At 32.6% G+C, this 27,166-nt stretch overlaps 4 protein-coding genes across 4 annotated transcripts; 2 read left to right on the top strand and 2 right to left on the bottom strand.

The window, feature by feature from the left end:
• Positions 1 to 1,594: 1,594 nt before the first annotated feature.
• LOC112714348 (uncharacterized) lies at positions 1,595 to 3,330 on the bottom strand. Its single transcript, XM_025765932.3, has 2 exons — positions 3,027 to 3,330; positions 1,595 to 2,604 (listed from the first exon to the last, which is right to left on the bottom strand). Exons 1-2 carry the CDS (start codon positions 3,124 to 3,126, stop codon positions 1,814 to 1,816), a joined length of 891 nt encoding a protein of 296 aa, XP_025621717.1. The 5' UTR covers positions 3,127 to 3,330; the 3' UTR covers positions 1,595 to 1,813.
• Positions 3,331 to 7,440: 4,110 nt separating this feature from the next.
• Positions 7,441 to 9,190, top strand: LOC112714347 (F-box protein SKIP19). The gene is made up of 2 exons (XM_025765931.2): positions 7,441 to 7,863; positions 8,348 to 9,190. Exons 1-2 carry the CDS (start codon positions 7,505 to 7,507, stop codon positions 8,952 to 8,954), a joined length of 966 nt encoding a protein of 321 aa, XP_025621716.1. The 5' UTR covers positions 7,441 to 7,504; the 3' UTR covers positions 8,955 to 9,190.
• Positions 9,191 to 9,703: 513 nt separating this feature from the next.
• Positions 9,704 to 13,713, top strand: LOC112714346 (cytochrome b561, DM13 and DOMON domain-containing protein At5g54830). Its single transcript, XM_025765930.3, has one exon. It carries the CDS (start codon positions 10,398 to 10,400, stop codon positions 13,095 to 13,097), a length of 2,700 nt encoding a protein of 899 aa, XP_025621715.1. The 5' UTR covers positions 9,704 to 10,397; the 3' UTR covers positions 13,098 to 13,713.
• Positions 13,714 to 24,383: 10,670 nt separating this feature from the next.
• Positions 24,384 to 26,305, bottom strand: LOC112714345 (protein kinase PINOID). Its single transcript, XM_025765929.3, has 2 exons — positions 25,539 to 26,305; positions 24,384 to 25,439 (listed from the first exon to the last, which is right to left on the bottom strand). The coding sequence occupies exons 1-2, from the start codon at positions 26,165 to 26,167 to the stop codon at positions 24,614 to 24,616; spliced, it is 1,455 nt and encodes a 484-aa protein (XP_025621714.1). The 5' UTR covers positions 26,168 to 26,305; the 3' UTR covers positions 24,384 to 24,613.
• Positions 26,306 to 27,166: the final 861 nt, after the last annotated feature.

Here is a 27,166-nt window from a genome sequence, read left to right as displayed (position 1 = left end):
GGAACTTCAACGCACTTTTATCCTTTGAAACGAGTTTGCCAAACACACCCTTAGATGGCCCTTTCTCTCAATCTATCTCCAAAAAGCACTTTACCTTCTTGTATGAAGTCCAAAAATGAACAGATAAATACATCAGTACAAAAAAAACTTTTTTCCTCTAAGAATGCAACGTACATAAAAAGCTACCAAACTGTCATGCTTCTTATTAACATGTATGTAAATTATAATACGTATAATTTATTTTTATTTAATTTATTTTAATTTTAATTATAAATTTACTTTTTTTTATTATATGATAGTTATTAATATTATTTTTTTAATATATATTTGTAATATATAATAATATAATAAATATAAACTAATTAATAAATTATTAAAATTTAAAAATAATTATTATTTTAATATACCGACGAACCGGCCATAAATTATTATTTTTTTTTACAAAATAGCTCTTATTTTTATATTGTTTCTATTTCATATTATTTTAGAATAGTTTGATTATTTTTAAAATGTTAATGTAAAATATATATTTTAAATTTTAATTTTAAGTTTTTTATTTTTTTAATTTATATGAGATCGAATTAACCGATTCAACCAATACCTCACTGATCGAACTAATAAACTAGTAAATTAGTAATTTAATAGTTCAGTTTTATCAACTATGATATAAGCAAATATCCAGGAATTATAATGAACTATTTAAAATGTTTTTATTTGGCAAAATATATAATAAAAATGTTAATATATATCGAGTTTCTAGTTAGAATTATGTTTACCCCATTGATATATTATCAAGCTTTAATTCTACTTTGCTTATTGGATAGCAACACTATCTCAGGCTTGTATGTCATTATTAGGGGTGGAAGTGAGCCGAGCTAAGTCGAGCTAGATCAAGCTTAAGTTCGACTCACAAAAATTGAGTTTGGCTCATGACTCGACTCATTAACAATTGAGTTTATTTCTTAAACTCAAGCTCGACTCACTGAAAACTCACGAGTTGACTCAAATAATAGGAACATAATATATACTATATCAATAAATTATAATTTATATATTTTAAAAAATATTTAAAAAGATCAATTTTATATATTGTTTATCTATAAAAAATTATATTTTTTTATTTATGTCCTATATCAAAATTATATATAAAAAATAAATATAAAATTTTAATTAATTAAGATCATTAATATATATATTATTATTTCATATGTATATACATAATATATATATAATCGAGCCAGCTCACAAACAAATAACTTGAGCTTATTCAAGCTTAAACGTGATTCATTTAATTTATGAGCTCAATTTCAAGCTCAAGCTTGCCTCACCAGCTCACGAATTTAGGTTATATCTTATCGAACTATTAATGAGTCGAGCTCAAGCCGACTCATGAGTTAACTTGACTCACTTCCAGTCCTAGTCACTATACCTAGACATATAAGTGTTACGCGTTTGATCTGTAATCTTGTCGTTGGTTGATTATCAATTATTCATATTCCTGAGGTAGAAAATGCCTTATTATTATTATTATTTTTAAATTGTAGAAGTAGAATTCGTTTTCTGAAAATACGAAACATGGTAGCAGATTAGTTAATTTAAAAAAAAAAAAGAAGAAAGAGCATAACTCTTGATTTTCATATTTTACAGAAGATAGAATATACAGCCTCTTTTGTTGGGCCTCAATAGATAATATTTGAAGTTCAAAAATATGTGCAATATCAACTTTCTCTACTTTGACCCTTGTCCTCCTCATTACAAATTTTACAGTTAATCATCTATGTTTATAATAAGCAATATCATATTATTAGACACATTAAGTTTTGTTCTGATCATGTTTTGAGATTTTGAGGCTAAGAGATTCAAGCATGTTCTCTATAGCAGAAATCTCCTCTGCAAATATGTTTTCATGACTCTTTATGACTTGTTCCTTGAAGCCATGTATCCTTTGAGTGCCTGCTTCAACTTCCTCCTTCAATTGTTCCAATGTGGCATGGATTTCTTGGTTTTCCTCTCGTGCATCTTTGTACTTGTGCTTCAAAGATCGATAAGCATCAAGGGACTTGTGGAGTTGTTCTGTAAGTGCCCTGTTTCGCTCCTGCAATGCTATGTTGCCTTCAATTTCTGCATCGTTGCTCTTCTTTTCTGAGCTGCAAGCATACAGCTTCTCTGCCAACATGTTATTTTGTGTCTTGAGATCAACCAAGAGCTCTTCCATTTCTGCCAACTCTTGAGCCTTTCTTGCAAGTTCTGAAGCCATGATCTGCTTTTCTTTCCCCAAACTCGCACACATGGCTTGAAGGCTCTGTCGCGCCATGAAGCTCGCATTAAGCTCCCTCCTTAGCCTTTCCTTTTCATCTATTGGCAAATCAGGCTGCCTTTTATCATTGGAAGTTGGAATTGTAGGCCTAAGATCTGTGTTACACCTTCTAAGTTCTGCTTTTTTCTTGGTAGATGTTTGGATTCTTTGAATCCTGGACCTAACCTCATCTAAAATGGACATGATCCCATTCACCCTGTGGACCTTTCTCTCTTCGTTCTCTTTCATGCTTGCTCCATTATGATCTTGAATTAGTTTCAGCAGCAATCTAACATTTGTGGTAATGCCTAAAGCAAATAAGAAATGTTAGAAACAAGAGACTAAACTGGAGAAATGATGTTATATTATTGACAAAAGAAAAAGAAGAATGACATAGAAAAAAATGCAAAAACTATGGTGATTTCACCGTAAGGAAAACAATCGATCTTCTTCAAGGATGATACCATGAGTCTGATACATGTTAGGAACAAGAGGCTAAACTGGAGAAAGAATGATATATTATTAAGTGTATTCAAGTTATCTATACAAATTGTCTAGAATGATACAATATAAAAGGATATTTATAGGTACTACGAGAATTATAATAATAAAGACGTAATCTCCTATAATAAATATTCGAACCTAACTATATTCTAACAAGAAACATTGAATAAGGATTATTCTACCATATACTATGATGAAACATGAACATGAAAATGAATGTTATTACCTTCTAAATTGCAATCTTCTTGTGGTTGTGGCCTTTCAGCGTTATTTGATGATGGTGAAGAAACTAAATGCGGAGATGAATGTGCTCGAGGGCGATCCATGCTACAAACCACAATGTCCAACAAATTTTAACAAATGTGTTCAAAGATATGTAATGATGAGTAGAACAAAAGGGATAAGTGTTAGTGAAATTCTTTCTAAGAAAGAAAAGATATGATATAGCTTTTTTTTTTCGGGTCTCTATTCTCTATCCCTTGAAAGCATCATTGTTTTCCTTTCTTTGATTTGTAATGTTAATGTAGTATGTGGAGCGAGGATTGGGGAACGGTTGGCTAATAGTTGGATGCGCAATTATTGCTTTGAGTTTGACCTTTTCATTGGTTTTGTCTATCCTTATGGCCTCAAATCACATCGGAATTAATGCTCATTACTCATCCTTGTCTAAGAAACTTTTATCCAATGCACGGCTTATGGTGATTATTGGAAAAGAATATTAGACATCATGTTTTGATCAGCATTTGCCTAAAATTCCATTTTAAAGATAGTAGATTGTCATAATTATTGCAAAATTAAATGAAGTTTATTTGGATAATATAGATATAGATAAATTGATAGATCGTTCAACGCATCTTATTTAAGATAATTAGAGTATTAATTTATAAAAAATGTTTGGTAATAAAAAAAATAGCTAAAAATATACATAATTTATCTTATTTAGTATTCAATAAGGCAAATTCTGATTATTATAATTTGTTTTACTTACTAAACATTTTTTTACGTAAATTAATTAATTGTTATTGTGCAAAGTTTGATGAAGAATACTTAATCATTTAGTTTCTAATGTGAATCACCGCTTCTTTAGAGGTGTTCATGGATTGGATCCGATTCGCATATTCGCGGTGTTTATCTAAATTCAATTCGAAAATTGCGAATATAGGTCCGATCCGCAAGGCTATCGGATCGGATCGGATCCGCACACTAATCGGATCGGATCCGCACACTAATCGGATCGGATTGCTGATTTTGTGTTGGTATCCACATATCTGCGTATCCGCAAAAATAAAGAACCAAATAAGTGTGTTTTATTTCAACTAATAATGATCATATATGTTGTATTATTTTAATTTATTATTTAAGAAAAGTATGTTTAATATTATTTTAAGAATAAACATATTTAAAATATTAAAAAAATAAATTTTATTAATATTTTTTTAATAAAAATAAACTTTTAAAAATATTTTTTATGTTTCATGGATATATCCGATATCCAATCCAATCCGATCTGCAAATAATGTGTGGATTAGATTGAATTGGATCCAACTTTAAAAATTACAAATATTAAATCCGATCCAATTTGATAATTTTAGTAGAGATTTGATCAAGATTTTGTACATATCCGTTCACCCAGCGCTTACTCAATGTGAATAATGAATTTGTGAATTTGATATGTGACATTGCACTGCAAGCTGGCTCATTTGACACCTATAACACAAGATAGATAGACAACTATACAAATCTCTTTAAGAAAAACGTTATTTAACACAATTATATGATCAAATAATTATAAGTTACTCTGATTGATAAGTTGTCGCTTTCAAATAAAATTTTTCTATGAAGTTGTAGTTAGAGTGAAAACAAGGTATACATTATATACTTAGAGAAGACCAAAATATAAGGTTAAAAATGATCAGAACATATTCATAAATAATTTTGATATACGAAAGAACATGGATTTTTTTCAATCTTATTTTTACTTCTTAACGAAACAGACACATTGAAAATTAAATTATACTACATATAAATAAAAAATTAATCACCAATGGATCACTTATATAAAATATGAAATACAAAATACACATTAAAAAAATATATAAAATACCACATGTAAAGATATATAAAATACCAATGGATCACTTACAATCCGGTTGAGCTAATAATTATAGAGATGAAAACTTAATATCTTATAGCATATATTGGTTAGTATATATTTGGTGGTATTGTTATTGATTACCTACCTACTATATCTAATCCAGAAATGCCATGGGAGGGTTACGTGGCATATTAGGAGAAAGCAGCATATATGACAGATAACCAATACAAGTTGAAAAAGAAGAGAACGTGCTTTTGCTTTCTACAGCTTTGCTTCTTTCGCTGTCCTAAGTTACCAAATCATATAACAATCACATTTCCTTTGACCAAACAATCATAAGAGACAAAAGTTGCACCCTTTTCTTTATTTTATTTTATTTTTTTGAAACAAAATAATTGAAAAAAGAATGTGTGCACTTGTTCACGTCCTAGCATGTGGGTGTATCCGCCATAAACGCCCTTACGAACGGCCTTCATAATCTATATCCTATTTCTGTCAATATGTGTTAAGTTCAAGTAATGATAATACTAATCATATTAATAATAAAATAATATTAATATAAAGAGAAAGTTGTGGGTGAGTGTTAATGTTCTTGACATGAGAATGCTTAATGTTATGATGATAACATTTGAGAGAAAAAGTAAAATTTGATGAAATATTTTTTTGACGTATAAAATTGAGAGAATAATATACGTAGAGTTAAATTTCAAAGTGGTCACTAAACTTACAATCGAATTTTATTGTCATCTCTAAATTTGTAATGGGTTCAACATTGTCCCTGAATTTATCAAAGGTGACTCACAATCGTCCTGAAAAATTTTTCGGAGAATATTTCTTAAAGGCATGATGAGGTATACTGAGAGACGCCACGGTGAATAAATGACGTGTTTGTTATTGTTATTTGACTCAATTTAGTCCCTGAAATGGTTTATAACCGTAGTCCCCAATTTGAGTTCTATTTATGTCCACTATTAGAAGTTACACTCTTTCTTCTTCTTTACTTTCCTCCTTCTTCTTCTTCGCCACATCTCCTTCAACCACATCTCCTTCTTCTTCTTCCACTATTAGAAGACACTATTTTGTCATCTTCTATCTCCTTCCTCCTCCTTTTCTCACCTTTCTTCTCTTGCTCTCTCTGTAAATGCTGTAAATCCTAAATCCTTTTCTTCTGTTTTCATTTTTTAATTTCCCAAAATTTTTTAATTTTATTCATGTATCGTCCAAGCTCCCTAATTCACTTGAAACCCTACCATTATTTCTGACCTTAAAGTGTTTTTTAATCAATTGGGTTGTTATGAGGAAGCTGAAGCTCTAGTTTTTTAGGCCACTTCCAAGCTTGAATCTCGAAATAGAGAGCTTGCTCTTTTCTACTGTAAATTGCTTGAGTTACACTCCAAGTGAAGCTCACCGAAAGGTTTTGATGTTGCTTGTTGTTACATGAACCAGCTTTTTCGTAGTTCTTCTTCTGTTTACATAAAACGTAGGGCTTTTGAGTATATGGTTAGTGGTTTGTGTGCAATGGATAGGTCTCGTGAAGTCGAGGATTTGGTTGAAGATTTAAGAGGCAATGGTGGAGCGATTGACCCTTCAGCTTTTGAGTTGAAGTCCATTATGTATGGTTATGGGAGACTGGGGTTGTTCCATAATTTGTAGAGAGTTGTGGATCAAATAAAGTGAGGTGACTTTGATATTGATATTGTTTGCGCCAATATGGTTCTTTCAACTTTTGGCAGTCATGGTGAGCATATAGAAATGGTTTCCTGGCTTAAGAAGATGAGAAGCTCAGACATGTCATTCAACTCCTCAATCGACAATGGCAACTTGTCAGCAGGTAATCGACAGTGAAAACGGTTTTCGGACTTAAAGAGTTACTGGATTCTTGTGTGAGGGGTAATGGTGTGGGATTCATCGGAGGCTAAATTGAATTTGCATGGATGTCATTTGGGTTCATCCTATTTGATTATGCTGTTTTGGTTGAAGGAGATGTGGCGGAGAAGAAGAAGAAGGAGAGCAGAGAAAAAGAAAGAGAATGACTTCTAATGGTGGACACAGATAGAACTCAAATTGAGGACTAGGGTTATAAACCACTTCAGGGACTAAATTGAGTCAAATAACAATAACAGTCACATCACCTATCCCTCGTGGCGTTTCTCAGTATACGTCATCTCGCCGTTAAGGAATATTTCTCGAAAAATGCTTTAGGGACGACTGTGAGTCACCTTTGTTAAATTCAGGGACAATATTGAGGCCATTGTATATTTAGAAACGACCGTGAGACTGGATTGCAAGTTTAGGACCACTTTAAGATTTAACTCATATAGCATTTGTACATTGTAATCTCTTTTTTCTTCCGAGAGTGCAAACTTCTTTTTTTTGTTTGGTAAAAAGTGCAAACTTCTTTTTGTCAGAAAGGTATTCTGTCACCAAAGGACAAAATATAAAAGCCCAAAGTTGGAACTGATGTGGCCCAAAATAAACTCATCTATCATGAAAGCCCAAAACTAAGCCCACTAAGAATTAGGAGAAGACAAGTGTTACACGGGAGTTGGCTTTCCAAGGAAAAAATTCCAAATTCAACCCGAAAATCAGCATCTTCTGCCGGTTCTTCAATGGAAGCATCGTCATCATCGTGCCCGAACCAACCACCACCACTGCCGTCTTCGCCAGAGGATGAGCATCGGAACTGGCTAGATCTGCCGCGAGACGTGGTGTCGGCGATATTCGTGAAGGTTGGTACGATCGAGGTGCTGAGAAACGTTCAGAGAGTTTGCTCGCTGTGGCGCAATGTCTCCAGGGACCCTCTCATCTGGCGCACCATCGACATGCACGCACTCGGTGACCTCACCGACTCCGATGACATCCTTGACGCCATGTGCCGCCGTGCAATCGACCACAGCTCCGGCCAATTAACCGACATCACCATCGAAGAATTCGCCACTGACGCTCTTCTCAAGTACATCGTCGATTCGTAAGTTTCTTTCTTTCTTTATTTTTTTGGGTTAAATTTTTGTTTGGCTTTCTTTGTTTCCGGCTTCGAATTTTCAATTTGAATATCAATTTTGGTGATGATTAGGGTTTCTTTAATTTTATTTCCGGTATTTATTAGCTTCCCTACAAGCAAGATGATCTTGATTTACTTTGAGTTTTGCCAATTGTCAACTTTAGATTTTATCCTCAATAAAGGTTTCAGAAATGAAATACTCTTAGTAATCAGAAAATAAGGAATTTTCAAAAATTTATCTCTTTGTTGAGAGCCAAATGGTATGTTTATGTTGAAATCATGTTTCTTGTTTCCTGGGACTGAGTTATGTCAAGTGATGGCTTCCTTGAATGGCGATACTTCCATTTAGTGTTCACTACTAATCATATGTGTATAAATACTGAAGTTCATATTTTCATTAGCATATCCGTTAACTATATCTTCCGCTGTTGTTTTGTCTTTCCATTTACAGTACAAGTCATCTACGACGTCTATGCCTTATACGATGCTATAGTATAACAGATGAGGGATTGTGTGTAGTTGCAGAAAAGCTATCTCGGTTGGAAGAACTTGACATATCAATCAGCAACTTATCCAAGGATCCTCTAGAAACTATTGGCCGGAGTTGCCCTCACTTAAGAACATTGAAATTTAATATAGAAGGTTACAAAAGTCCACACATTGAGTGCAATGAGGATGCATTTGCCATTGCGGAAACAATGCCTGCATTACGCCATCTACAGCTTTTTGGGAACAAGTTGACCAATGATGGCTTGCTTTCCATTCTTGATGGGTGTCCCAATCTTGAATCTCTTGACTTACGCCAGTGTTTCAATGTCAATTTAATAGGAAATTTGGAGAGGAGATGTGCTGAACAGATCAAAGATCTACGGCGTCCATATGATCCCATTGATGACTACCCATTTGAAGCGGAAGATGACTATGGATCATTTGATGAAGACTATCCATCTGGGATATCAGACATTGACATATTGTCTGATTATGAGTATGACTTTTATGAATTCTCAGGTGGGAGTCTGAGTGAATTTTCTGATTATGATTACAATGATGATTATTAAGACTCTGGTAAATTTAACACTTTCCAGCTAAAGGACAGATAGCTGTTGTGAATATGTTAGGTATATTTCTCTAGGAAATAATCAACAATGTAATCATTGAAGTATCCTCGACCTTCCAAGGAGGACTCATTTTGGTGCTGGTTAATGATCTGTTGTAATGAATTTGCATGGTTAGACCACATGATCCTTTTTTGATCTTAATGTCCCATAGGATAATAGTACCATTTTGATAAGCATTACTGTTTGCATTGTGCAGCTAATTAGATGTATGTCAGAAGCAATTTCTTTAGCTCAATGTATGTTTATAATTGACGATTCTGGACGGGTAGGAGATTTTTGGGTATGTTTATTATTGTAGTTTTGTCGGATGATTTCGACTACGTCTGTGGTTTTCCTTTTTTACGTCGAGTCCCTGCCTTTTTTCGGCTGCATCATCCAGCATTAGCTCTTGTTAATGCACAAGTTGGGGGCCGCACTATGTTGCAAGTTCTGTAACCTTTTTCTAGTGATGATTTACTTTCAAATATTGGATATGACAAGTGAGTTTGACCCAGAAATAATGAGTTAATGATCCAATACATGTAAGATGTAACCTGCTGTTGCAAAATGGCCCAAGGGCTAAGGTGTTGTAAAATCGCGTTTTTAAATATAGACCTATATATTTTATATGACATAAAAGTATAAAATAAAATGATTATGAATGATGTGTTAATAACTTGTATAAAGCCATAAAGGATATCTTTATCATATAAAGTAGAACCAAGATTCCAATATGCTTATGGTCGGTGAGCCGAGCATGCGTAGAGAAGTGGTCAAAGAGAGAATGAAGGATCCTCTTAGGCTGTTAACATCATGCGAATGGAATACATTCCCATGGACTATGGCCACAACCATTTATGTATTGTTTTACTACTCACAACTGTTTATCTATTTGTTATTGTTATGTGTATAGTAAAACACACGTTAAATACTGTTGGTAATCGTAATTTTGAATGAAAGAGAAAACGAATGTGATTGTGATGGTGAATTGAGTGTTTAGAAGGAAAAAAGAGTCCAAGTATGATTTGATTTGGTGAGCCTCGCCAAAAACTGAATCATTCAAAGTTGTGTGGCATGTGACCGCGCGCTTCCAGACCTAAATCCGAAGACTAAAACCTCCCCACACCGCACTCCGCACTAACTAACACGCAAACACCAACAAAGCATCTCTTTTCTTCTCTCTCAATTGAAAACATAAAAACGAAAATTACAAACTTACCCCGCCGTGGAAGCCACCTTCGCTCGCTGCTTTCGGTGTTCCGCCATCATCAACGACGGCGATCGCGGCGTCTCACCTATCATCTCCACCACTAGCAGGTACGTCCGCCGTCCCTCACCGATTAAAACCGACGATTCGGATCCCACTAAGGATTCCGAATTCGCATTCGGATCTCACAAATCCTCATGCTTCGCGAATCCACCATCTCCCTCTTCCTCTTCTTCTTCTTATGCTGTCATGCGGATCCGGAGTGCACGCGGGTCAGCCCGCTCGTCGATTTGGAGTTCGACTTCAAGATGGTTCAGCACCAGCTCAGAGGCCGCATCAAGGTCCTCGACGATTGCTCCTTTAGGGTTTCACAATTTGACATGCTCTCCGGCTCCGACGTTCATTGGTGGGGCGCCCTCGCCCCTGATCTTGATAACCTCACCAACGGATTCGTCATTTCCGATCACCGCTTGAACCAAACTTTCGCCAATTCCACCTTCGTTGTGCGCTTGCTCAACAACGTTACCTGGAGCATGATCCAGGTCCTTGCAGTTTGGGATCGCCCCACCGGCTCCGATTTTGGCCACATCGTCCTCGAAGATTTAGCCAATGTCACGGAGGCATCTCCCGCACCCGCTCCGGCCGGCGGGGATGGGAAAGGAAAAGGTGAGGTTCGTATTCACACTGAGCCGACAATGTTTGAGAATTGCAAGGTTTTGTCTGATAATTTTAGGCTAAGGTGGAGTTTGAATGTGGGGGAGGATTCCATTGAGATTGGTCTCGAAGCTGCAACTGGGATCATGAATTACATGGCTTTTGGCTGGGCAAACCCTAATAACACTGGGTCTGAGCTCATGGTTGGTGCTGATGTTGCTGTTGCAGGGTTTAAGGAGGACGGGTTGCCATTTGTGGATGATTTCTTCATCACCAAGTATAGTGAGTGTGTCACAGATAGCAATGGATCTTCAGAAGGGGTTTGCCCCGATTCGATCTATGTTGGTCCTGATAGAGTTGGTTTGGTGAATAATACTGAGTTGATTTTTGGGCAGAGGAAAGATGGAGTCACATTTGTTAGATATAGGAGGCCGTTGAGTAAGGTTGATGGGAAGTATGATCACCCTGTGGATCCTTTGGCTAACATGACGGTTATCTGGGCAATGGGCAAGATTAGGCCTCCTGATACCCTTCAGCATCACTATCTTCCTCAGAATCATGGCGGTCTTCCATCTCAGAATTTCGGGCATTTGGTTCTGAATGTTTCTGAGCATGTGAATGATTGTCATGGTCCCCTGGATGCTGAGGATAAAGAGGATCAAGATGTCATCATTGCTGATGGTAAGGTTCCGTTGGTTGTTTCGACTGGTCCAGCACTGCATTATCCAAATCCACCAAATCCGGAGAGGGTTCTTTACATCAACAAAAAGGAGTCTCCTGTGTTGAGGGTGGAAAGAGGGGTGCCTGTCACGTTTTCCATACAAGCCGGGCATGACGTTGCATTTTATGTTACTTCTGATCCAATCGGTGGAAATGCTACTGTGAGGAATCTAACCGAGACAATTTATGCTGGAGGTCCTGAGGCTCATGGAGTTGTAGCCAGTCCTAAGGAGTTAGTTTGGGCACCTAACAGGAACACTCCCGACAAGTTATACTATCATTCGTTGTTTGAGCCGAAAATGGGTTGGAGAGTTGAGGTTGTTGATGGGGGTCTGTCTGACATGTATAATAATAGTGTTCTTCTTGATGATCAGCAGGTTACTTTCTTCTGGACATTGTCAAAGGATTCCATATTTATTGCTGCTCGTGGTGAGAAAAAGAGTGGTTATCTTGCAATAGGATTTGGAAGTGGAATGGTAAACACTTATGCTTATGTAGGCTGGATAGATGATAATGGTCTAGGTCGTGTTGACACTTACTGGATTGATGGAAAGGATGCTAAAAGTATACATCATACGCATGAGAATTTGACATATGTGAGATGCAGAACAGAAAATGGTATTATTACCTTGGAATTTACACGTCCACTGGACCCATCATGTGATAGGAGCATTAGGCCAGAATGTAGCAATATTATTGATCCCACAACTCCACTTAAAGTTGTTTGGGCAATGGGAGCTAGATGGAGTAATGAAAATCTTAGTAACATGAATATGCATTCAGTCACGAGTAGTAGGGCTATAAATGTACTGCTGATGCGTGGCTCGGCAGAAGCAGAGCAGGATTTACTTCCAGTTTTGGCTGTGCATGGCTTTATGATGTTTCTGGCATGGGGTATGTTGCTTCCTGGAGGTATATTGGCAGCTAGATACTTGAAACATCTTAAGGGTGATGGCTGGTACAAGATTCATGTTTACTTGCAATACTCAGGATTAGTAATTGTTCTACTTGCCCTTCTTTTTGCTGTTGCTGAGCTTCGGGGTTTTTATGTCACCTCACCACATGTTAAATTTGGAATTGCTGCAATATTTTTTGCCTGTATACAACCAGTGAATGCATGCCTACGGCCTCCAAAACCAAATAATGGCGAGCATCCATCTTCGAAAAGGGTCATTTGGGAATACTTTCACATTATTGTTGGCAGAACTGCTTTTGTTTTAGGCCTTGCAGCACTTTTTAGTGGCATGAAGCATTTGGAAGAAAGATATGGTGAGGAAAATGCCAATGGACTCATTTTGGCAATGGTGGTTTGGTTCGTACTTGGTGCATTCATTGTTGCTTATTTGGAATACCGTGAGAGGCAGCGAGTAAGGGGCCGGATATTTGGAAGAAGCAATTGGGTGCTTGGTAATGCCGAGGAAGATGATTCCCTTGATCTATTGAGCCCATCCAGGGCACATGCAGAGAAAGAGTCACAAACCTCTGCAACAATGGAAGTCCAGCTAGAACCTTTGAACAGATAGATGCATGTTTTTGAACTTCTGATTCGAACTCTCTGTTTTGCTACAAATTTTGGCAGATTTTGAGTTGTCACGCTAATTCATGAGGCATTTTTGAGGTCTCAGGGGAGCACTTGCTGTTCAATACCTCGTGTTCCACCCATGATGCCATCTTTTGTGAAGAGTAGCTTTCCGATAGATTCATACATGTTCAGCAGAATAGGTTATATCATTTCTTCATTGTAGCTGCTTTTATTCTTCCCAAACCCACCAAAAAGAAAGAGAAGAGAAGAAAATCAGTCATTACAAAGTCAAAGCATACTTGTGGATTAGTTTAGGAGGCTGTCGTAGACGAAAAGCTTTGTTTATATTATGAGATGCAGGAAACTAATACAAAGTCATTTATTTTTTGTTTCAATATGATTGTGTTCTTCAATTCATTGGTTGCCATAAATTCTCCATGTAAGCCAAGTAGCTAAGGTCTAGGGGTTTCCATCGTCCCGATTGAAATCATCCTTGTGCTCTGCTCTAGCATTAAATGATTAAGCTATTAACTTCTGTGGAACCACGTTCCATTGTATTCGAGCAAATTTTTAACTGCTATTGAAATGAAGCCTTTTTTCTTTTACTATTCACATAACATTTTTCTCTTAGCAGATAGAATTACTCCTACGGGTGGTTTAAGTAAGTGTTGTCATTAATCAGAAGTACATACAAATCTTAAAAGAATTTTGTTGAAGAAAGCATTAGTTAAATAGTCGCTTTTCTCTGAATTCTTGGAACTATATTTTCCTTGTATTCCACACTTGAATATGAGAAATTTGTCGCACAACTTAAACAAGTCTAGAGTAGTAATCCACCTTTTAAAAATATAATATATGTTGTTCTGATATAAACATACATTATTATATATAGATGACCAATGACGCCAACATATATATGCCCATTAAATAATAGCATTTGCAACGAAAACTTCCTTTTTTATTTTATTTTCTTTGGTAGTGACAACAACGACTTCATATTATGCAAATGCAATGGTTTCTACGATTCAAGTAGTCAAAGGCCATTCACTATTGTAGTATAAGCCCAACTTCCTTCCAATGAATACAATGTATTTGCCAACATAACATGCCAAAAAAAAATGACTGGATCAAAACTTATTGAGAAATGCTGTCATGACGTGACCCAATAAACAAAAAGTCTACTAATACTGTAGAAATAGTAAATTAACAAAGTAATGGTTCTTAATAATGCAAAAAATAGGAGAAAAAGAAAAGGAAATTTAGAGTTCGTTAATAAAATTGTAATTTTATCTTGTAGAGATTGCACCCGTTATATTCTAAAAGTAATTAACACCAACATATATTTACAGACATTAATCCAAATACAAATCTTAAAAACAGGCAATACAAAACCGGAACTTAAAACATATTAAGATCTTAATGATTACACTCGGCTGAATTATTATACATTATACATAATTTTTATTATATATGCTACTACAATCATGACAACTATTTTATTTAGAATATTGTCTCATCTCACTACTATGTCTGAAAGAAATTTATTGGACAAAATATTTGTATTAAAAGTGTGATTTTTTTGTTTAATCATAATTTTTATAATATATTAAATAAAAGTCTATAATTTATTATTAATAAAAAAATATTTTTATATAAAAATAATTATAAAATTTTTATTGTAATATCCACCAATTTGTTAATATTATTTTGGACCACAATAATGATTGCAGGGGCAGGGGTAGCAGTTTGTTTATAATGGCAGTGATGGTAGTGTACCGTATTTGACTGATCCTACCTAGCCTTAGGCTTGTGCAAATTTTCTCCATACACAGAACAAGAAAAAGGTCAATAATGTTCAGCTGTGAAACTTCATTGATCCCAACACTATATTTATAGCCAATTGTCAACTCTACCATCCCATCCCCTCTATATTACTACTATTATTTGTACATTCCATGAATTTAGAATATATCATTAAATTATTAATTTATGTTTGTAAGGTATTGCTTATTATCAAAGTTAAACTCGTAACTTGTTAGCTCATTTAAATTAGTAAAGAAATATAATGCATAAAACAAGGATAAATATTAAATGGTACATACCCAAATCCCAACCTTGGGAAATTCACCCCAATTTCATCTTGACCCTATTTGTTAAAGTACTCAGAGAATTAGAGCTTGTTATCAATTCCCATGCTCGCTTGCAAATGGTCAACTAAATTTGGTTTTGTTCCTAAGCTATCATACTAGTTTACGTCATGTCGTCATAATATAATAATCTACTACTATTAGACCATTAACATTTTATTTAGTTGACAAGCTTGGTTTTTGTCGGTTGCTACCAAAGTCATATGGACTAGTTTATTTTTAGTGTACAGTACAGTATCATTAGATTAATATAGCTGTCCCATTGAAAAATAATTGAATCCATTCACTGAAGAATAAGAAATTGATGTTTAATTTGACTAAATTCGGATCTCATTTTAGTTTTTGAAATTTAAAATTATTTACATTGGTCCTTTAAATTTAAATTCAAGCACCAATGTGGTCTTCGATTTTTTCGGCACACGTTGGATGATGAGTAAATGACGTCGTTTATCTTTTGCATCTAAACAAGTCAGAAATGTCATTTTGTATATAAAAAGAGAAAAAATAATAAAGACCCAAAATAAAATTTTTTTCTTTATTATCTCTACTATTTTTCATTTCTAACTTGTTTATGTGTCAAAAATAAAGAACGTCGCATCCAATGTCACAAAGAAAGTGTCATATCAGCATTCCGTTTGTCTAGTCATTGTAAAGAGTCGAGACACTATATTAGTGTCCAAATTTAAATCTAAAAAATTAATATAAATAATTTTAAATTTTAAAAAATAAATTAAATAATCGTATAAATTTTAAAAACAAAAATAGATATTTAGTCGTTTAATTTCCAAATAGAGTTGCATCGATAAAAAACTTGAAAGCAGCAGATTTTGGATACAAGTACAGAAAAAAAAAATAGTGGAGAGTGGAGACAAACATTTATTTCATAATGTTTTCCATACTACATAAATATCTCCTACTTTTAAAATAATTGTCATAAATAGAAATTTAAAAATTGAGCAAAGGGTTACAATAATTAATATGATAAAATACTCAATTCAGAATTTGTCGAGTGAAAGTCATATCAAAGCTCTTATATCCATGCATGTATCAAATTTTAGGCTTCCCAAATTAGGCTCAACTTTGAAACCAGTTACCAAGGTCATCACTGCCATTTCATTTTCCCACCATGTCTTGTTAACCTTTGCTTCAATTCAGAGTTACTGGCATACACTTGGACCCATATATACTATTTTTTCTAGTTTTGTGCAATAATTCTGTTTTTAAATATTCTTTCATACACTGATTTGTTCTTGCCATATAAATGTGTGATGTGAAGTCGGCCTAAATTTTGTAGAGAAAGGATCATATATGGATGGATGTTGACATTGAGAAATAAGGTTTAGGATTTTTGTTCACATGCAATTTTCGAATCACACATGTGGTATGTTCTGTTTTTAGTTCTTACAATATAATAATGAAGTTACTCTTCCCCTCTTCTGAATATAAATAAAGCAAAATAAAACAAAACATTCACACTTAATTTGACTTTGCCTTCTCTAGCTATTAGTATTTAGTAGTGAATTATTTGTTATTTATAAGTGATCAATAAATTTGAAAATAATCTTTAATTTCAAATTCAGACATGTTTGTCATATCAATGTTAAATATTTATATATTGTTTTGGAATTTTCAAGGAAAAAATGTATGATTGATATTAGTAATAGAGTAGTTAAAATCAACTGAATGACTAGAGTTTCTAAACAAAAGAAATTGTCATATACATATAGAAGTAAAGAGTTAACCTGATCATGTCCATTCTCAAGAAGAATAAGGCATTTTTTATTTAAAAAAAAATACAGTTCAACTTCTATTTTTAGTTGTCTTAAAACATATCGATCCTTTTATCATATTCACTTCATTAAATTATTTTCATCAACTTTTAATGTTAAGAATAATGAAAAAGATAATATATCTCACAAGTCACAATAAACAGAAACAAAAATTGACTGTACTATTTTTTCAGACAGGAGTCGAATTAGATTTTTATTTTTTACTCTATATCTAACTGGTGAGAAACAACACGAAAAAAATGAAGGATTCACAAATAGCAAGACATAATTGAATCGGATAAACAGGGTAGTTAATCTTTAAGAGTTGTTCTTATAATTATTTAAAAAAATCACTTAAAAAGTATTTTAAAGATAATGATTAGGTGAATTAAAATAAAAAAGATGATGTACTATTGATGCAAAACTTAAAAACAAAAAAAATGTTTATGTTAAAAATAAGACACTAAACTGTATAAAGAATTTGTGTATTATTAAGTGTATTCAAGTTGTGTGGAACGATATAATATAAAAGGGTATTTATAGGTGCTTAAGAGAATCGTAATAATAAAGATGTAATATTCTATAATAAATATTCAAATATACTAAATAATTATCATTAATCCTAATTATATTCTAACAATTTAGTCAAAATATTTTTATTTTTAATTTTAATGTTTTTATTTTTATTTTTATTTTAATGTTTTAATTTTTTTCTATTTTTACTAACCGTTTTACAAGATTTTAAAAACGAATATTAATAATAAAAACATAAATCAAATAAATGCTTTATATTCTCTAATAAAAATATATTTAACTTATACGTATTCTAAAAGTATATTATAAGATTATTATTATTATTATTATTATTATTATTATTATTATTATTATTATTATTATTATTATTATTATTATTATTATTATTATTATTATTATTATTATTAGTGAAAATTTTAAATTTTTTCTAATAAATACAAAACTAGCTAATACGTTTAAAACTTAAATATTTTATATTTTTAATAAACATTTTCAGTTTATAATTTTAATGTGTCTTTAAAATAAAAATTAGTTAAATTTAAAAAAATATTAAACATTTGTATATATCTTTTTTTTACACTTTTATTTTTAATATTAAAATCAAGAATAAAAAAATGAAATTTGCTAATTTGTAGTCTAAGATCATAAATTAGAATATTATAAAAAATATTTTAAAAATTATTAAAAGATAATTTTTTTATATATTTTCAATGTATTGAATACATTAAAAATTTTAAAAATATTTTGTTATTGTATGTTTAAAATTAAATGTGTTATAAGAAGTTAAGAACACAAGTTAACTAAATTCTAAAAAACATATCTAATTTTTGTGTTCAATATGAAGAAAACGGCCGGCTTATTAATTTTTCTATGCTGCAGGAGTGTGTATCACAAAAAGATAAAGAGAGAATATGTGATTTACCCAGCTGCAGATCTAAAAAATCGGTACTTCGAAATTTTTTACGTTATTTAACTTTTTTAATAAAATGTCACAAATTAAATGATTTGATTTATGTTTTTAAAAATTAACAAATATTAAAATCGAACACTCTTATTTTTATTTTCAAAAATAAAAAATTAAAATTGAATCATCTAATTTGTAACTTTTTTCTTTTTTAAACAAATTGAATGATCTTTTTCCTTTTGTTAATACCAGAGTATTCATCTTCATTAGACTGAAAGTTTAATGACTAATTTCTCAAATACTGCAAAAGTAAAGTGGACGATTTTTTCACACAAGCAAGTTTTATTTTTATTTTCCAGTAAGTATTTCATTCATTTGTCTCAACTTGCGATAATGAATGATCTTATTTAATTAATATCAATTAAAAAAAATGTATATATATAAAAAAACACTCAAATTTTCAATAACAAAGTAGTACATACATTTGATCCATATAAAAAAAAAAAGAGCCCAGAGAAAGATAGGATAGGGGGGACAGTGATATTAAAGAGAGGTGGGCAGGCCTGGGCTGCCTGGTTGGCAGGGAATCACATGGACATTGCCATTTCCCATCACATGTCTTTGTATTTCTCTTCTCTCTCTTCTCTCTTTTCCTTTTCACACCCCTCTGGGGATTGGGATTGCAATTCCACCAATTTCCATTACATTCCACACTTACACCACTTTGCGCGTGCCTCACAACTCCCAAATGATTCGCTACTACGCGGCGCATATTAACTTTGGAGTTATTCGAATTTTAGCATAGACAGCACGGGATATAATAATGGATTTTTTCTCTTAAATTTTTGTGCCAACACAAAAGTGTGCTTAATTAGAAGGTCAACACCTACACTTCATATTCTAATTTAACGCTGTAACCTTTGAATTTGTTGATTAATATATTCTGAAAAGGTTAAACCAGTTGGTTATCAGACACCTGTATCATTCAGAGTTTTCGTTTCTACGGTATCAATTATTTGTAGAGATATAATAATTCTTTACTTGACCAACGAACTAACTATATTCCACATTTGGTAGATTACATTGAAATGAGCTACCAATTACACTATACTGAATTACAATACATGTATATATTATATATATGGTGTACGGTAAAGATCACTCAGGTAAAGATGTTTAAAATATTTTTTTAAATATATTTTTTAATATTTAATATTCAATTTATATAATCGATTAAATTGTATTATTTTTGTCAAAATTAAATAAAATAAATCAGTTTGACCGAAAAATTGATAAACCAAATTTTGAATCGATTTAAATTAATATTTTTTTATAAAAATGACTATAATACCGCTATTATAGAAAATGACTTAAAATATTTTTACTATATATTTTAAAACTCTAAATTCTAAATTTTTTCTTCTCTCTATGTCATTATAGAATTAGAATTTAAGATTTTTAAAATTAATATCTATAATAAAAATATTTTAGTCATTTTTTATAATAAGAGTATTATAGTCATTTTCTATAAAGAAAGAATATTAATTTAGATCAGTTCAAAATTTGATTTATCGATTTTTCGGTCAAATTAGTTTGTTTGATCTAATTTGACAAAAGTAACACAATTTGATCGATTATATAGGTTAAATTTTAATTATTAAAAAGCGTCTTTAAAAACAGACGTTTTAAACTTCTTTATATGAGTGACTTCCTTATGCTAATTAGATGTAAACCGAATCAAATTACTTCAATTAACTGTGTATATATTATAATACAGTAATAAATCGAATCAAATTGATTTAATTTATAATTGATATAATATATACACATATTAATTATTTATTTATTATTTATTAATTTTAAAACATAAATATTAATAAAAAATATTCTCTATTTTGATTGAAAATTTTAATAACGGGTTATTTTTATCGAACAAAATTTATTTTTAATTTATTATAGTCATTTTTTTCAACGTCCAAATTTCTTATGATAAAAAAAGGACTATTTATTCAATAATAAATTTATTCCCTTCATAAAAAAGAAAATAGTATTGTTAATTGACTACTCACATCATCATGAGACAAAGTGGCATGTATATATGTTGAAGAATAACTATAATTAAGGCTTACATAGGCTACTAATTTCCCTTAAAATGAAAGATCGATCGGATTCGAAGCTAAAAGTGGATTCCTGCCTAATGAGAAGTCCACCCTACCCTAAACTTTGTAGGAACATGATCGTTAAATAATGGAGAACAAGTTTGATACAAAAGCAGATAAAAACAGTAGGGAACATTCTAAAGCGTAGGCAAAGAGGAAAAGGGAAAAAAAGAGAAGGAATTAAAACACTAGAAGCATTATCGATAGATGAAGATGAGATATGTTATATGAGACAGTATATTTTATGAGAACAATGAACATATCTATCTATTTATCTGATGAAAGGGTGAAAGTGGTGTTTCAAAGCAGAATACATAGAACTAGAATTGATTGGGGTATCGATTCTTATTATATACTGTTTATATTTTTTCCGTAAAGCATCAGCACAAGTTGTAGTAAAAGGTAACATACATATATATGATTCGTATATATGTTTTATTACAATATAATATTTTATACATTATATTACATGCTGTGACATGTCAAAACATATCCCATTCAAGACATGCAATTCTTTACGTGAGACGCACATTTTTATTGCTTTCGACATTCTTGGTATTGATATAACTTAGTAGCTTATTAAAGAAAATCATCTATATATGTATATATAGATACAGAGGTTATTGACCATGAAAGTAATGATACCAACAACAATGCTTAAATGGTTAAGAATGATAACATGTGACAAGCATGTGTATATATATATCAAGCGTGAAAGAAATAGATCGATTATGCAATAATATAGTGTGTTGTGGAAATCATCATAACATGTATTAGTAGCATATTTGCATGCTCAATATGATCTACAAATATTTGTAGTCACTTATTTCTATTTATAATTTTAATTGTTAGAGTATAATTAGGATTAGTTAGATCAATTAGCATTATTTAGTATATCTCAATATTTATCATAGAATATTATATTTTTATTATTTTAATTCTCTTAACACCTATAAATATCTTTTTATATTGTATCATTGCACATAACTTAAATACATAAGAACCTTTTCTCTATTCTTCTCTTTTACCTTCCTAAAATGGTATTAAAGTAATGGTATTCTCCTTGAAAATGATCGATTGTTTTTCTTCTTGTGAAATCACCATATTTTTCACACTTGTTCTCTATGTCATTTTTTCTTGTCTTGTATTTTTCCGAGTTTAATGAATCAAACATCATTCTCATTTGCTGCTTATCTATTTTCATAGAGAAACCAGTCGTCACCTTTTGACAGTTCGCCATCCTCCCGACATTTTACCATCTCTTCGGACTTCGTCACTTTTCAGCAGTTTTCCAATTGTTTGTCATCTTTTCGGCAGTTAGCCACTCTTGCGGCAATTTCGTCTATGCTTTTCTTGTGGCAGTTTTGTCTGTATTTCCTTGTGCCATTTTCGTTTGCTTTTTTTATGGCAATTCCGTCTGCATTTTCTTGTAACAATTCTGTTTGCATTTTTTCGTCAATTCTGTCTGCATAATTCCGCCTGCGTTTTTCTTGTGACAGTTCCATTTGTATTTCCTTGTGGTAGTTCTTTTTGCGTTTCCTCGTAGCAATTTCGTCTGCATTTGTTTGTGAGAATTTCGTCTGCGCTTCTTTTCGATAGTTGCGTCTGCTCCGGCAGTTCCGTTTGCACTCGTTCTACCAGTTTATATATTTTTTGTTTTAAATAAATTTCAAACTTAAGTTGTCACTTGAATTTGAAGAGAGATGTTAGAGTATAATTAGGATCAATTAGCATTATTTAACATATTTAAATGTTTATTATAGAATATTACGTTTTTGTTATTTCGATTCTATTAGTATCTATAAATATTCTTTTATATTGTATCATTGGATATGACTCGAATACATACAAATATTTTTTTATTCTTTTTTTTTTTACCTTTCTAACATTAAAAACTATATAAAATTAGAAAAAAGTTGTAAATATGTTTAAACAAGTACTAAGTATGTGAAAAAAACAAATTTCTCATTTGTATATAATGGTACGAGAAGAGCAACTTTATTATTCTTCCATGCATCCTGATCATGTATGTTCATTATTCACTAGAAAATATGCCCAATGTTTAAACAGCAATAAGAGGATTCGTTATGTGTAAATGTGTAATTGTGCATAATATCTATAAGGAATGTAAAATCTACCACCTAAAATTAATTATTAAATTAAATATTAATATAAAATATATATTAAAATATAAAATACATATTAAAAATAAATTAAATATTAATTTTTTATTTATGTAATATATGTAACAATAATTATAATCAACTTCAATAACTAAAATTGGAGTATTTGGTGACAAATATCCAACCTTCTTTGTAGCTTACTGCCATGGTAGACCTTTTAAATTAAATTGTAAAGGGCGAAAAAATCAGCATCCTGTTTTTCTCTTTTAAATTTTCATTTTGCCTTCTTTCTTGGAAGAAAAGGCAAAAGCTAGTAAAAGAAGGTAATAATAAAATTATATTTAATTAAGTTGTACACAATTTTTGTCAAATTTTGAAGATTGAGAATCATAGGTGTTTTTTTTTTAAATTAAGATTAAGAATCATATAATTAAACAAGAGAGGAAGAACTCATTATCAATAATTAACTTAAGAAAAAGATTATCATTTCGCACCTTATATATAGCTCATGAGTCATGAGTATCAGTAATTTATGAATTGAATAACAAATGAAGCATATATACTAGCATGCTCCATGACATTTAGGTTTAACAAGTTGTTTTTTTTTTCAATTAATTACAAATTTACTTAATAGTCTTGCACTCTTCTAATGTCATTGTTTCAAAGTAGTGCAACTAACAATTAGCACTGTGTATCATTTCTAGAAATATATAGACATATTTTGATTGAATCTGTGCTCTCCCCATGAATGCATTCCATAACAGGAAAGGAAAGGCACAAATATGTGATAACAACCCTATTTTTATTTAGTTATTTTACTTTTTCATCGCAGGAACATATTCAAAGAGGACAAGTAATGACTTGGCTTCCCATTTTTTAAAGAAGTATATATATAAAATATGTGATTAATAAAAAAAATATCTAGTGATTTATATTTACTTATTTTAAATAATGTGATAAATTTAAGTTTTAATTATTTTTATTGATATTTTTATTTAATCAATTTAATATTATACACTCAAATCTTTATATTTTTTAAAATTATTTTTATATATTTATTTCTATAAATATAATTATTTATATTATTTTATTTTAATAATCTATCTATTTTAGATATTCTTTTCTTGTAAAAAATACTAATTTTTTTTAAATTATGTTGTTAAAAGAAACTTTTATTTTATTTTTTTACGATAACTTATTTCAATTATTGTTTTATTTTAAGAGTTGTATTTTATATTTTGTAAGAGTACCAATAATTTTAAGATAATTAATAATTTATAAATTATTTTTAAATTTTTGAAACTTTAAAAGAACAAATTTTAATTAAAAAATAAGATAACAAATTTTTAACTAATAAACATACCATAAAAGTATTAGTATTTTATGATTTTATAGAGTAGTAGAGAGTACTATATAATTCTTATATCAAAAATAAAATTATTAAAAAAAATTTATATTTTTTTCTATATATATTAATAAAATTTTTGAAAAAGGACAATTCACTAATTATATATGATAAATAAATTATTTTTATATAATAAAAAAATTTATAGAAAATTTGATTCCTATATATCAAAATTTTTACATCGTCCCTACTGCTTACTTGTCGTCCACGCTATCCATATTTACGCATGTACATACGATCAAATCATAAACAGAATAAGGTAAATAAGTATTTCAAATATAAATTCTATCTTTTATATATATATATATATATATATATATATATAAAGGCAAGATACAAAAAGGAAAAAAAAAAGAAAGACAGCTTGAATATACACATAGGTCACCCCCGCCAGCTATAAAACCTGAGGGGTCACCGACTTAACACGTGGCGCAAAACTCGGCCATCGTCGGAATATTTTCTCTCACTTTCCTCTTTCAAAAGCAATCAAACGACGCCGTTGTTTGCAGCTGCTTATTACTCATTATGGTGTTGTGACCTTTAGTAGTAGTAGAGAGCAACGAAGACGACATCGTTTTTTGCCTCCTGAGATAGGGAATATCCGGCGGAGTGAGCATCCTGATGAGCGCCAGGTTGATCCCGCTGAAGAAGGGGTGTTTTTTGACGTCAGCAGCGCCCCGCCTGGACCCGAGTCTTCGAGTGGGGTCCTTGTGGAGCAAGCTACTTATGAGGTCCCGGGCGTGGTGCTCAAGCGTGCTACAGGGCGTGGCTGTGGGAAATGTCAACGGCTTCTTTATGATGTTGCGGAGTGTCACATCGTTGGATGGACCAGCAAACGGCGTGCGACCATACACGAGCTCGTATACGAATATCCCGAAAGACCACCAGTCAACGGCATTTCCGTGGGAATTCCCGGAGGCAACCTCTGGCGACACGTACTCGTGAGTTCCGACGAAGGAGCAGGAGCGTGCTCCGACGGGCTCTGCCACGAAGAGGCGCTTGGGGTTGAGCGTCTGAACTTTCCTGGATCGGAAGACGCGGTTAGAGAGACAGGAGAATAGTGGCGTTGCTGAGTAAGTGCGTGTGTTTGTGTATGGTAGGGGGAATGTATTTTCTGAGTCAGGGGAATAGTCAGAGGATTCAACAGCTGGGATTGCATCGGAACAAAGGGAGAGATCGAAATCGGAGAGCATGATGTGACCGTCTGATCTGACCAACACGTTTTCGGGCTTTAGATCCCTGTAGATGATTCCAAGCATGTGCAGGTATTCCAAAGCAACCAGTACCTCCGCAGCGTAAAACCTGTAACAAGAACAACGAGGAATAGTAAATAATTAGTTACACCTAATTTTCTCACACAAACCTCATTTAGTAATATTGGAATGTTTTCACTTAAAGCACCTTGCGGAGGAGAGAGGGAACCGTTTTTGTGGTTGCTTGTAGCGGAGGGAGTGGAGGTCGCCGCCGGGACAAAACTCCATCACAATGCAAGAAAAATGAGACGCTTCAAACTCCGCATATAGGGTAGGAAGGAACGGATGGTCCAACATCTTTAGGATCTTCCTCTCCATTTCGGCCCTCTGCGACTTGTTCTTCATCGCCACCGCCTCTTTGTCCACCACCTTCATCGCGTAGAAGCACCCGGCGGGTTCATCGTCGCCGTTGCTGTTGGAGTTGTCGTACTCACCGGAGGGGAACTCATCGGAGGCGGCGGCTGAGTCACGGAGGCGGCAGAGGTAGACGGTGCCGATGTCACCGGCGCCTATACGGCGGAGGAGGTGAAAGTCGCGGAAGGTGAGACCAGACTTGCGGCGGAAAGTGGCGGAGCGGATGGCGGAGTATGCAAAGTCAGAGGAGCGGTGTGGCTTGATGGAGAGGCTCTCCGGCGAGGTAGGTAGGAGGTCGAAAGAGAGACGGCTGAAGCTGGTGCTACAGATGCTGTCACTGCTCATGGACGTTCTCTGTGCAGAATTCACAGTCTCCAAGCTCATCCCAGAATCACGACTACCACCAAAACCACTATCTACCATGGGGGTGTTAGGGATGAATCGATCATAAAAAAAAAAGAGAAGAGTGAAGAGAGAGTAGGACAGAGCTTTGATTTTAATTTGGAATTTGAATGCGTTGTGGAAGAGAGTGGGTTGTGTTTGTGGAAGGATGAGGGGGTAGTTGTGTGGTATTTATGGTTAAGGAGTACGGAAGGGATAATAAAAGGGCACGTGAGAGAGGGGTTTAGGCACGTGCGGAGGCTAGTTGTTGCATTACTTTAGTTTAGTCCTGGTTAGTCGTTGGTTACTTTGAAGGATGATGACGAAGTGGTTTGCCGCGTAGCAGAGGATTCATTTAGAGGGCTGGGCCAGTGAGAGAGAGAAAGAGGGTTCAATTTGTGTGAAACTGTGAAAAAGGCTTTTTGCTTGTGCACTTGGCCTTTTTTACCCTTTTACTGATTAGGGGTGTGAAAATTTCTGTAAAACCTGCACTGGTTAAGTTTGTTGCTGTCTCACCATTTTACCAAACACAATTTATGGATATCACCATCATTATTATTTGAGTTATGCTACGTCTAAATTAAAATCAGCCATCAAAATCAGTTAGTAGTATAAAATATATATTAAAATATAATTATATATTGAAAATAAATTAAAATTTTAATGTACAAATAGTATTTTTTTATTATTTTTATAGTTTAATTTTTTTTTTTTGCATAATACAACTTTTAATACAAAACTTTAAGAATAAGAAAAGCTACATGGAATTACATATAAGAGTAACGGTGAACATACATCATGTATCCATGTGAAGCATTTGTTCATTGGGAAACAAAAGGAAAACAAAAAACAAAACAATCAGCAAGCTTTGTTCATTTTTTATTTTTTCTTTTCTTTTACGTTTTTTATCAATTATTTTGTGTTGAATTTTAAGAGAGAGGAGAGTCAATGCTAGTAGAGACGGATACAAGGATAAGTAGTGATTTTGACCTCCCCAAGTTTTTTGAAAAAGTATAATATATAAAATGTGATTGTTAAAAT

This window comes from Arachis hypogaea, chromosome 10, assembly GCF_003086295.3.
Source record: "Arachis hypogaea cultivar Tifrunner chromosome 10, arahy.Tifrunner.gnm2.J5K5, whole genome shotgun sequence".
NCBI classification, from domain to species: Eukaryota; Viridiplantae; Streptophyta; class Magnoliopsida; order Fabales; family Fabaceae; genus Arachis; species Arachis hypogaea.
The sequence above is the reverse complement of the archived record's forward strand: the minus strand, read 5'-3'. Positions and strand labels throughout refer to the sequence as shown.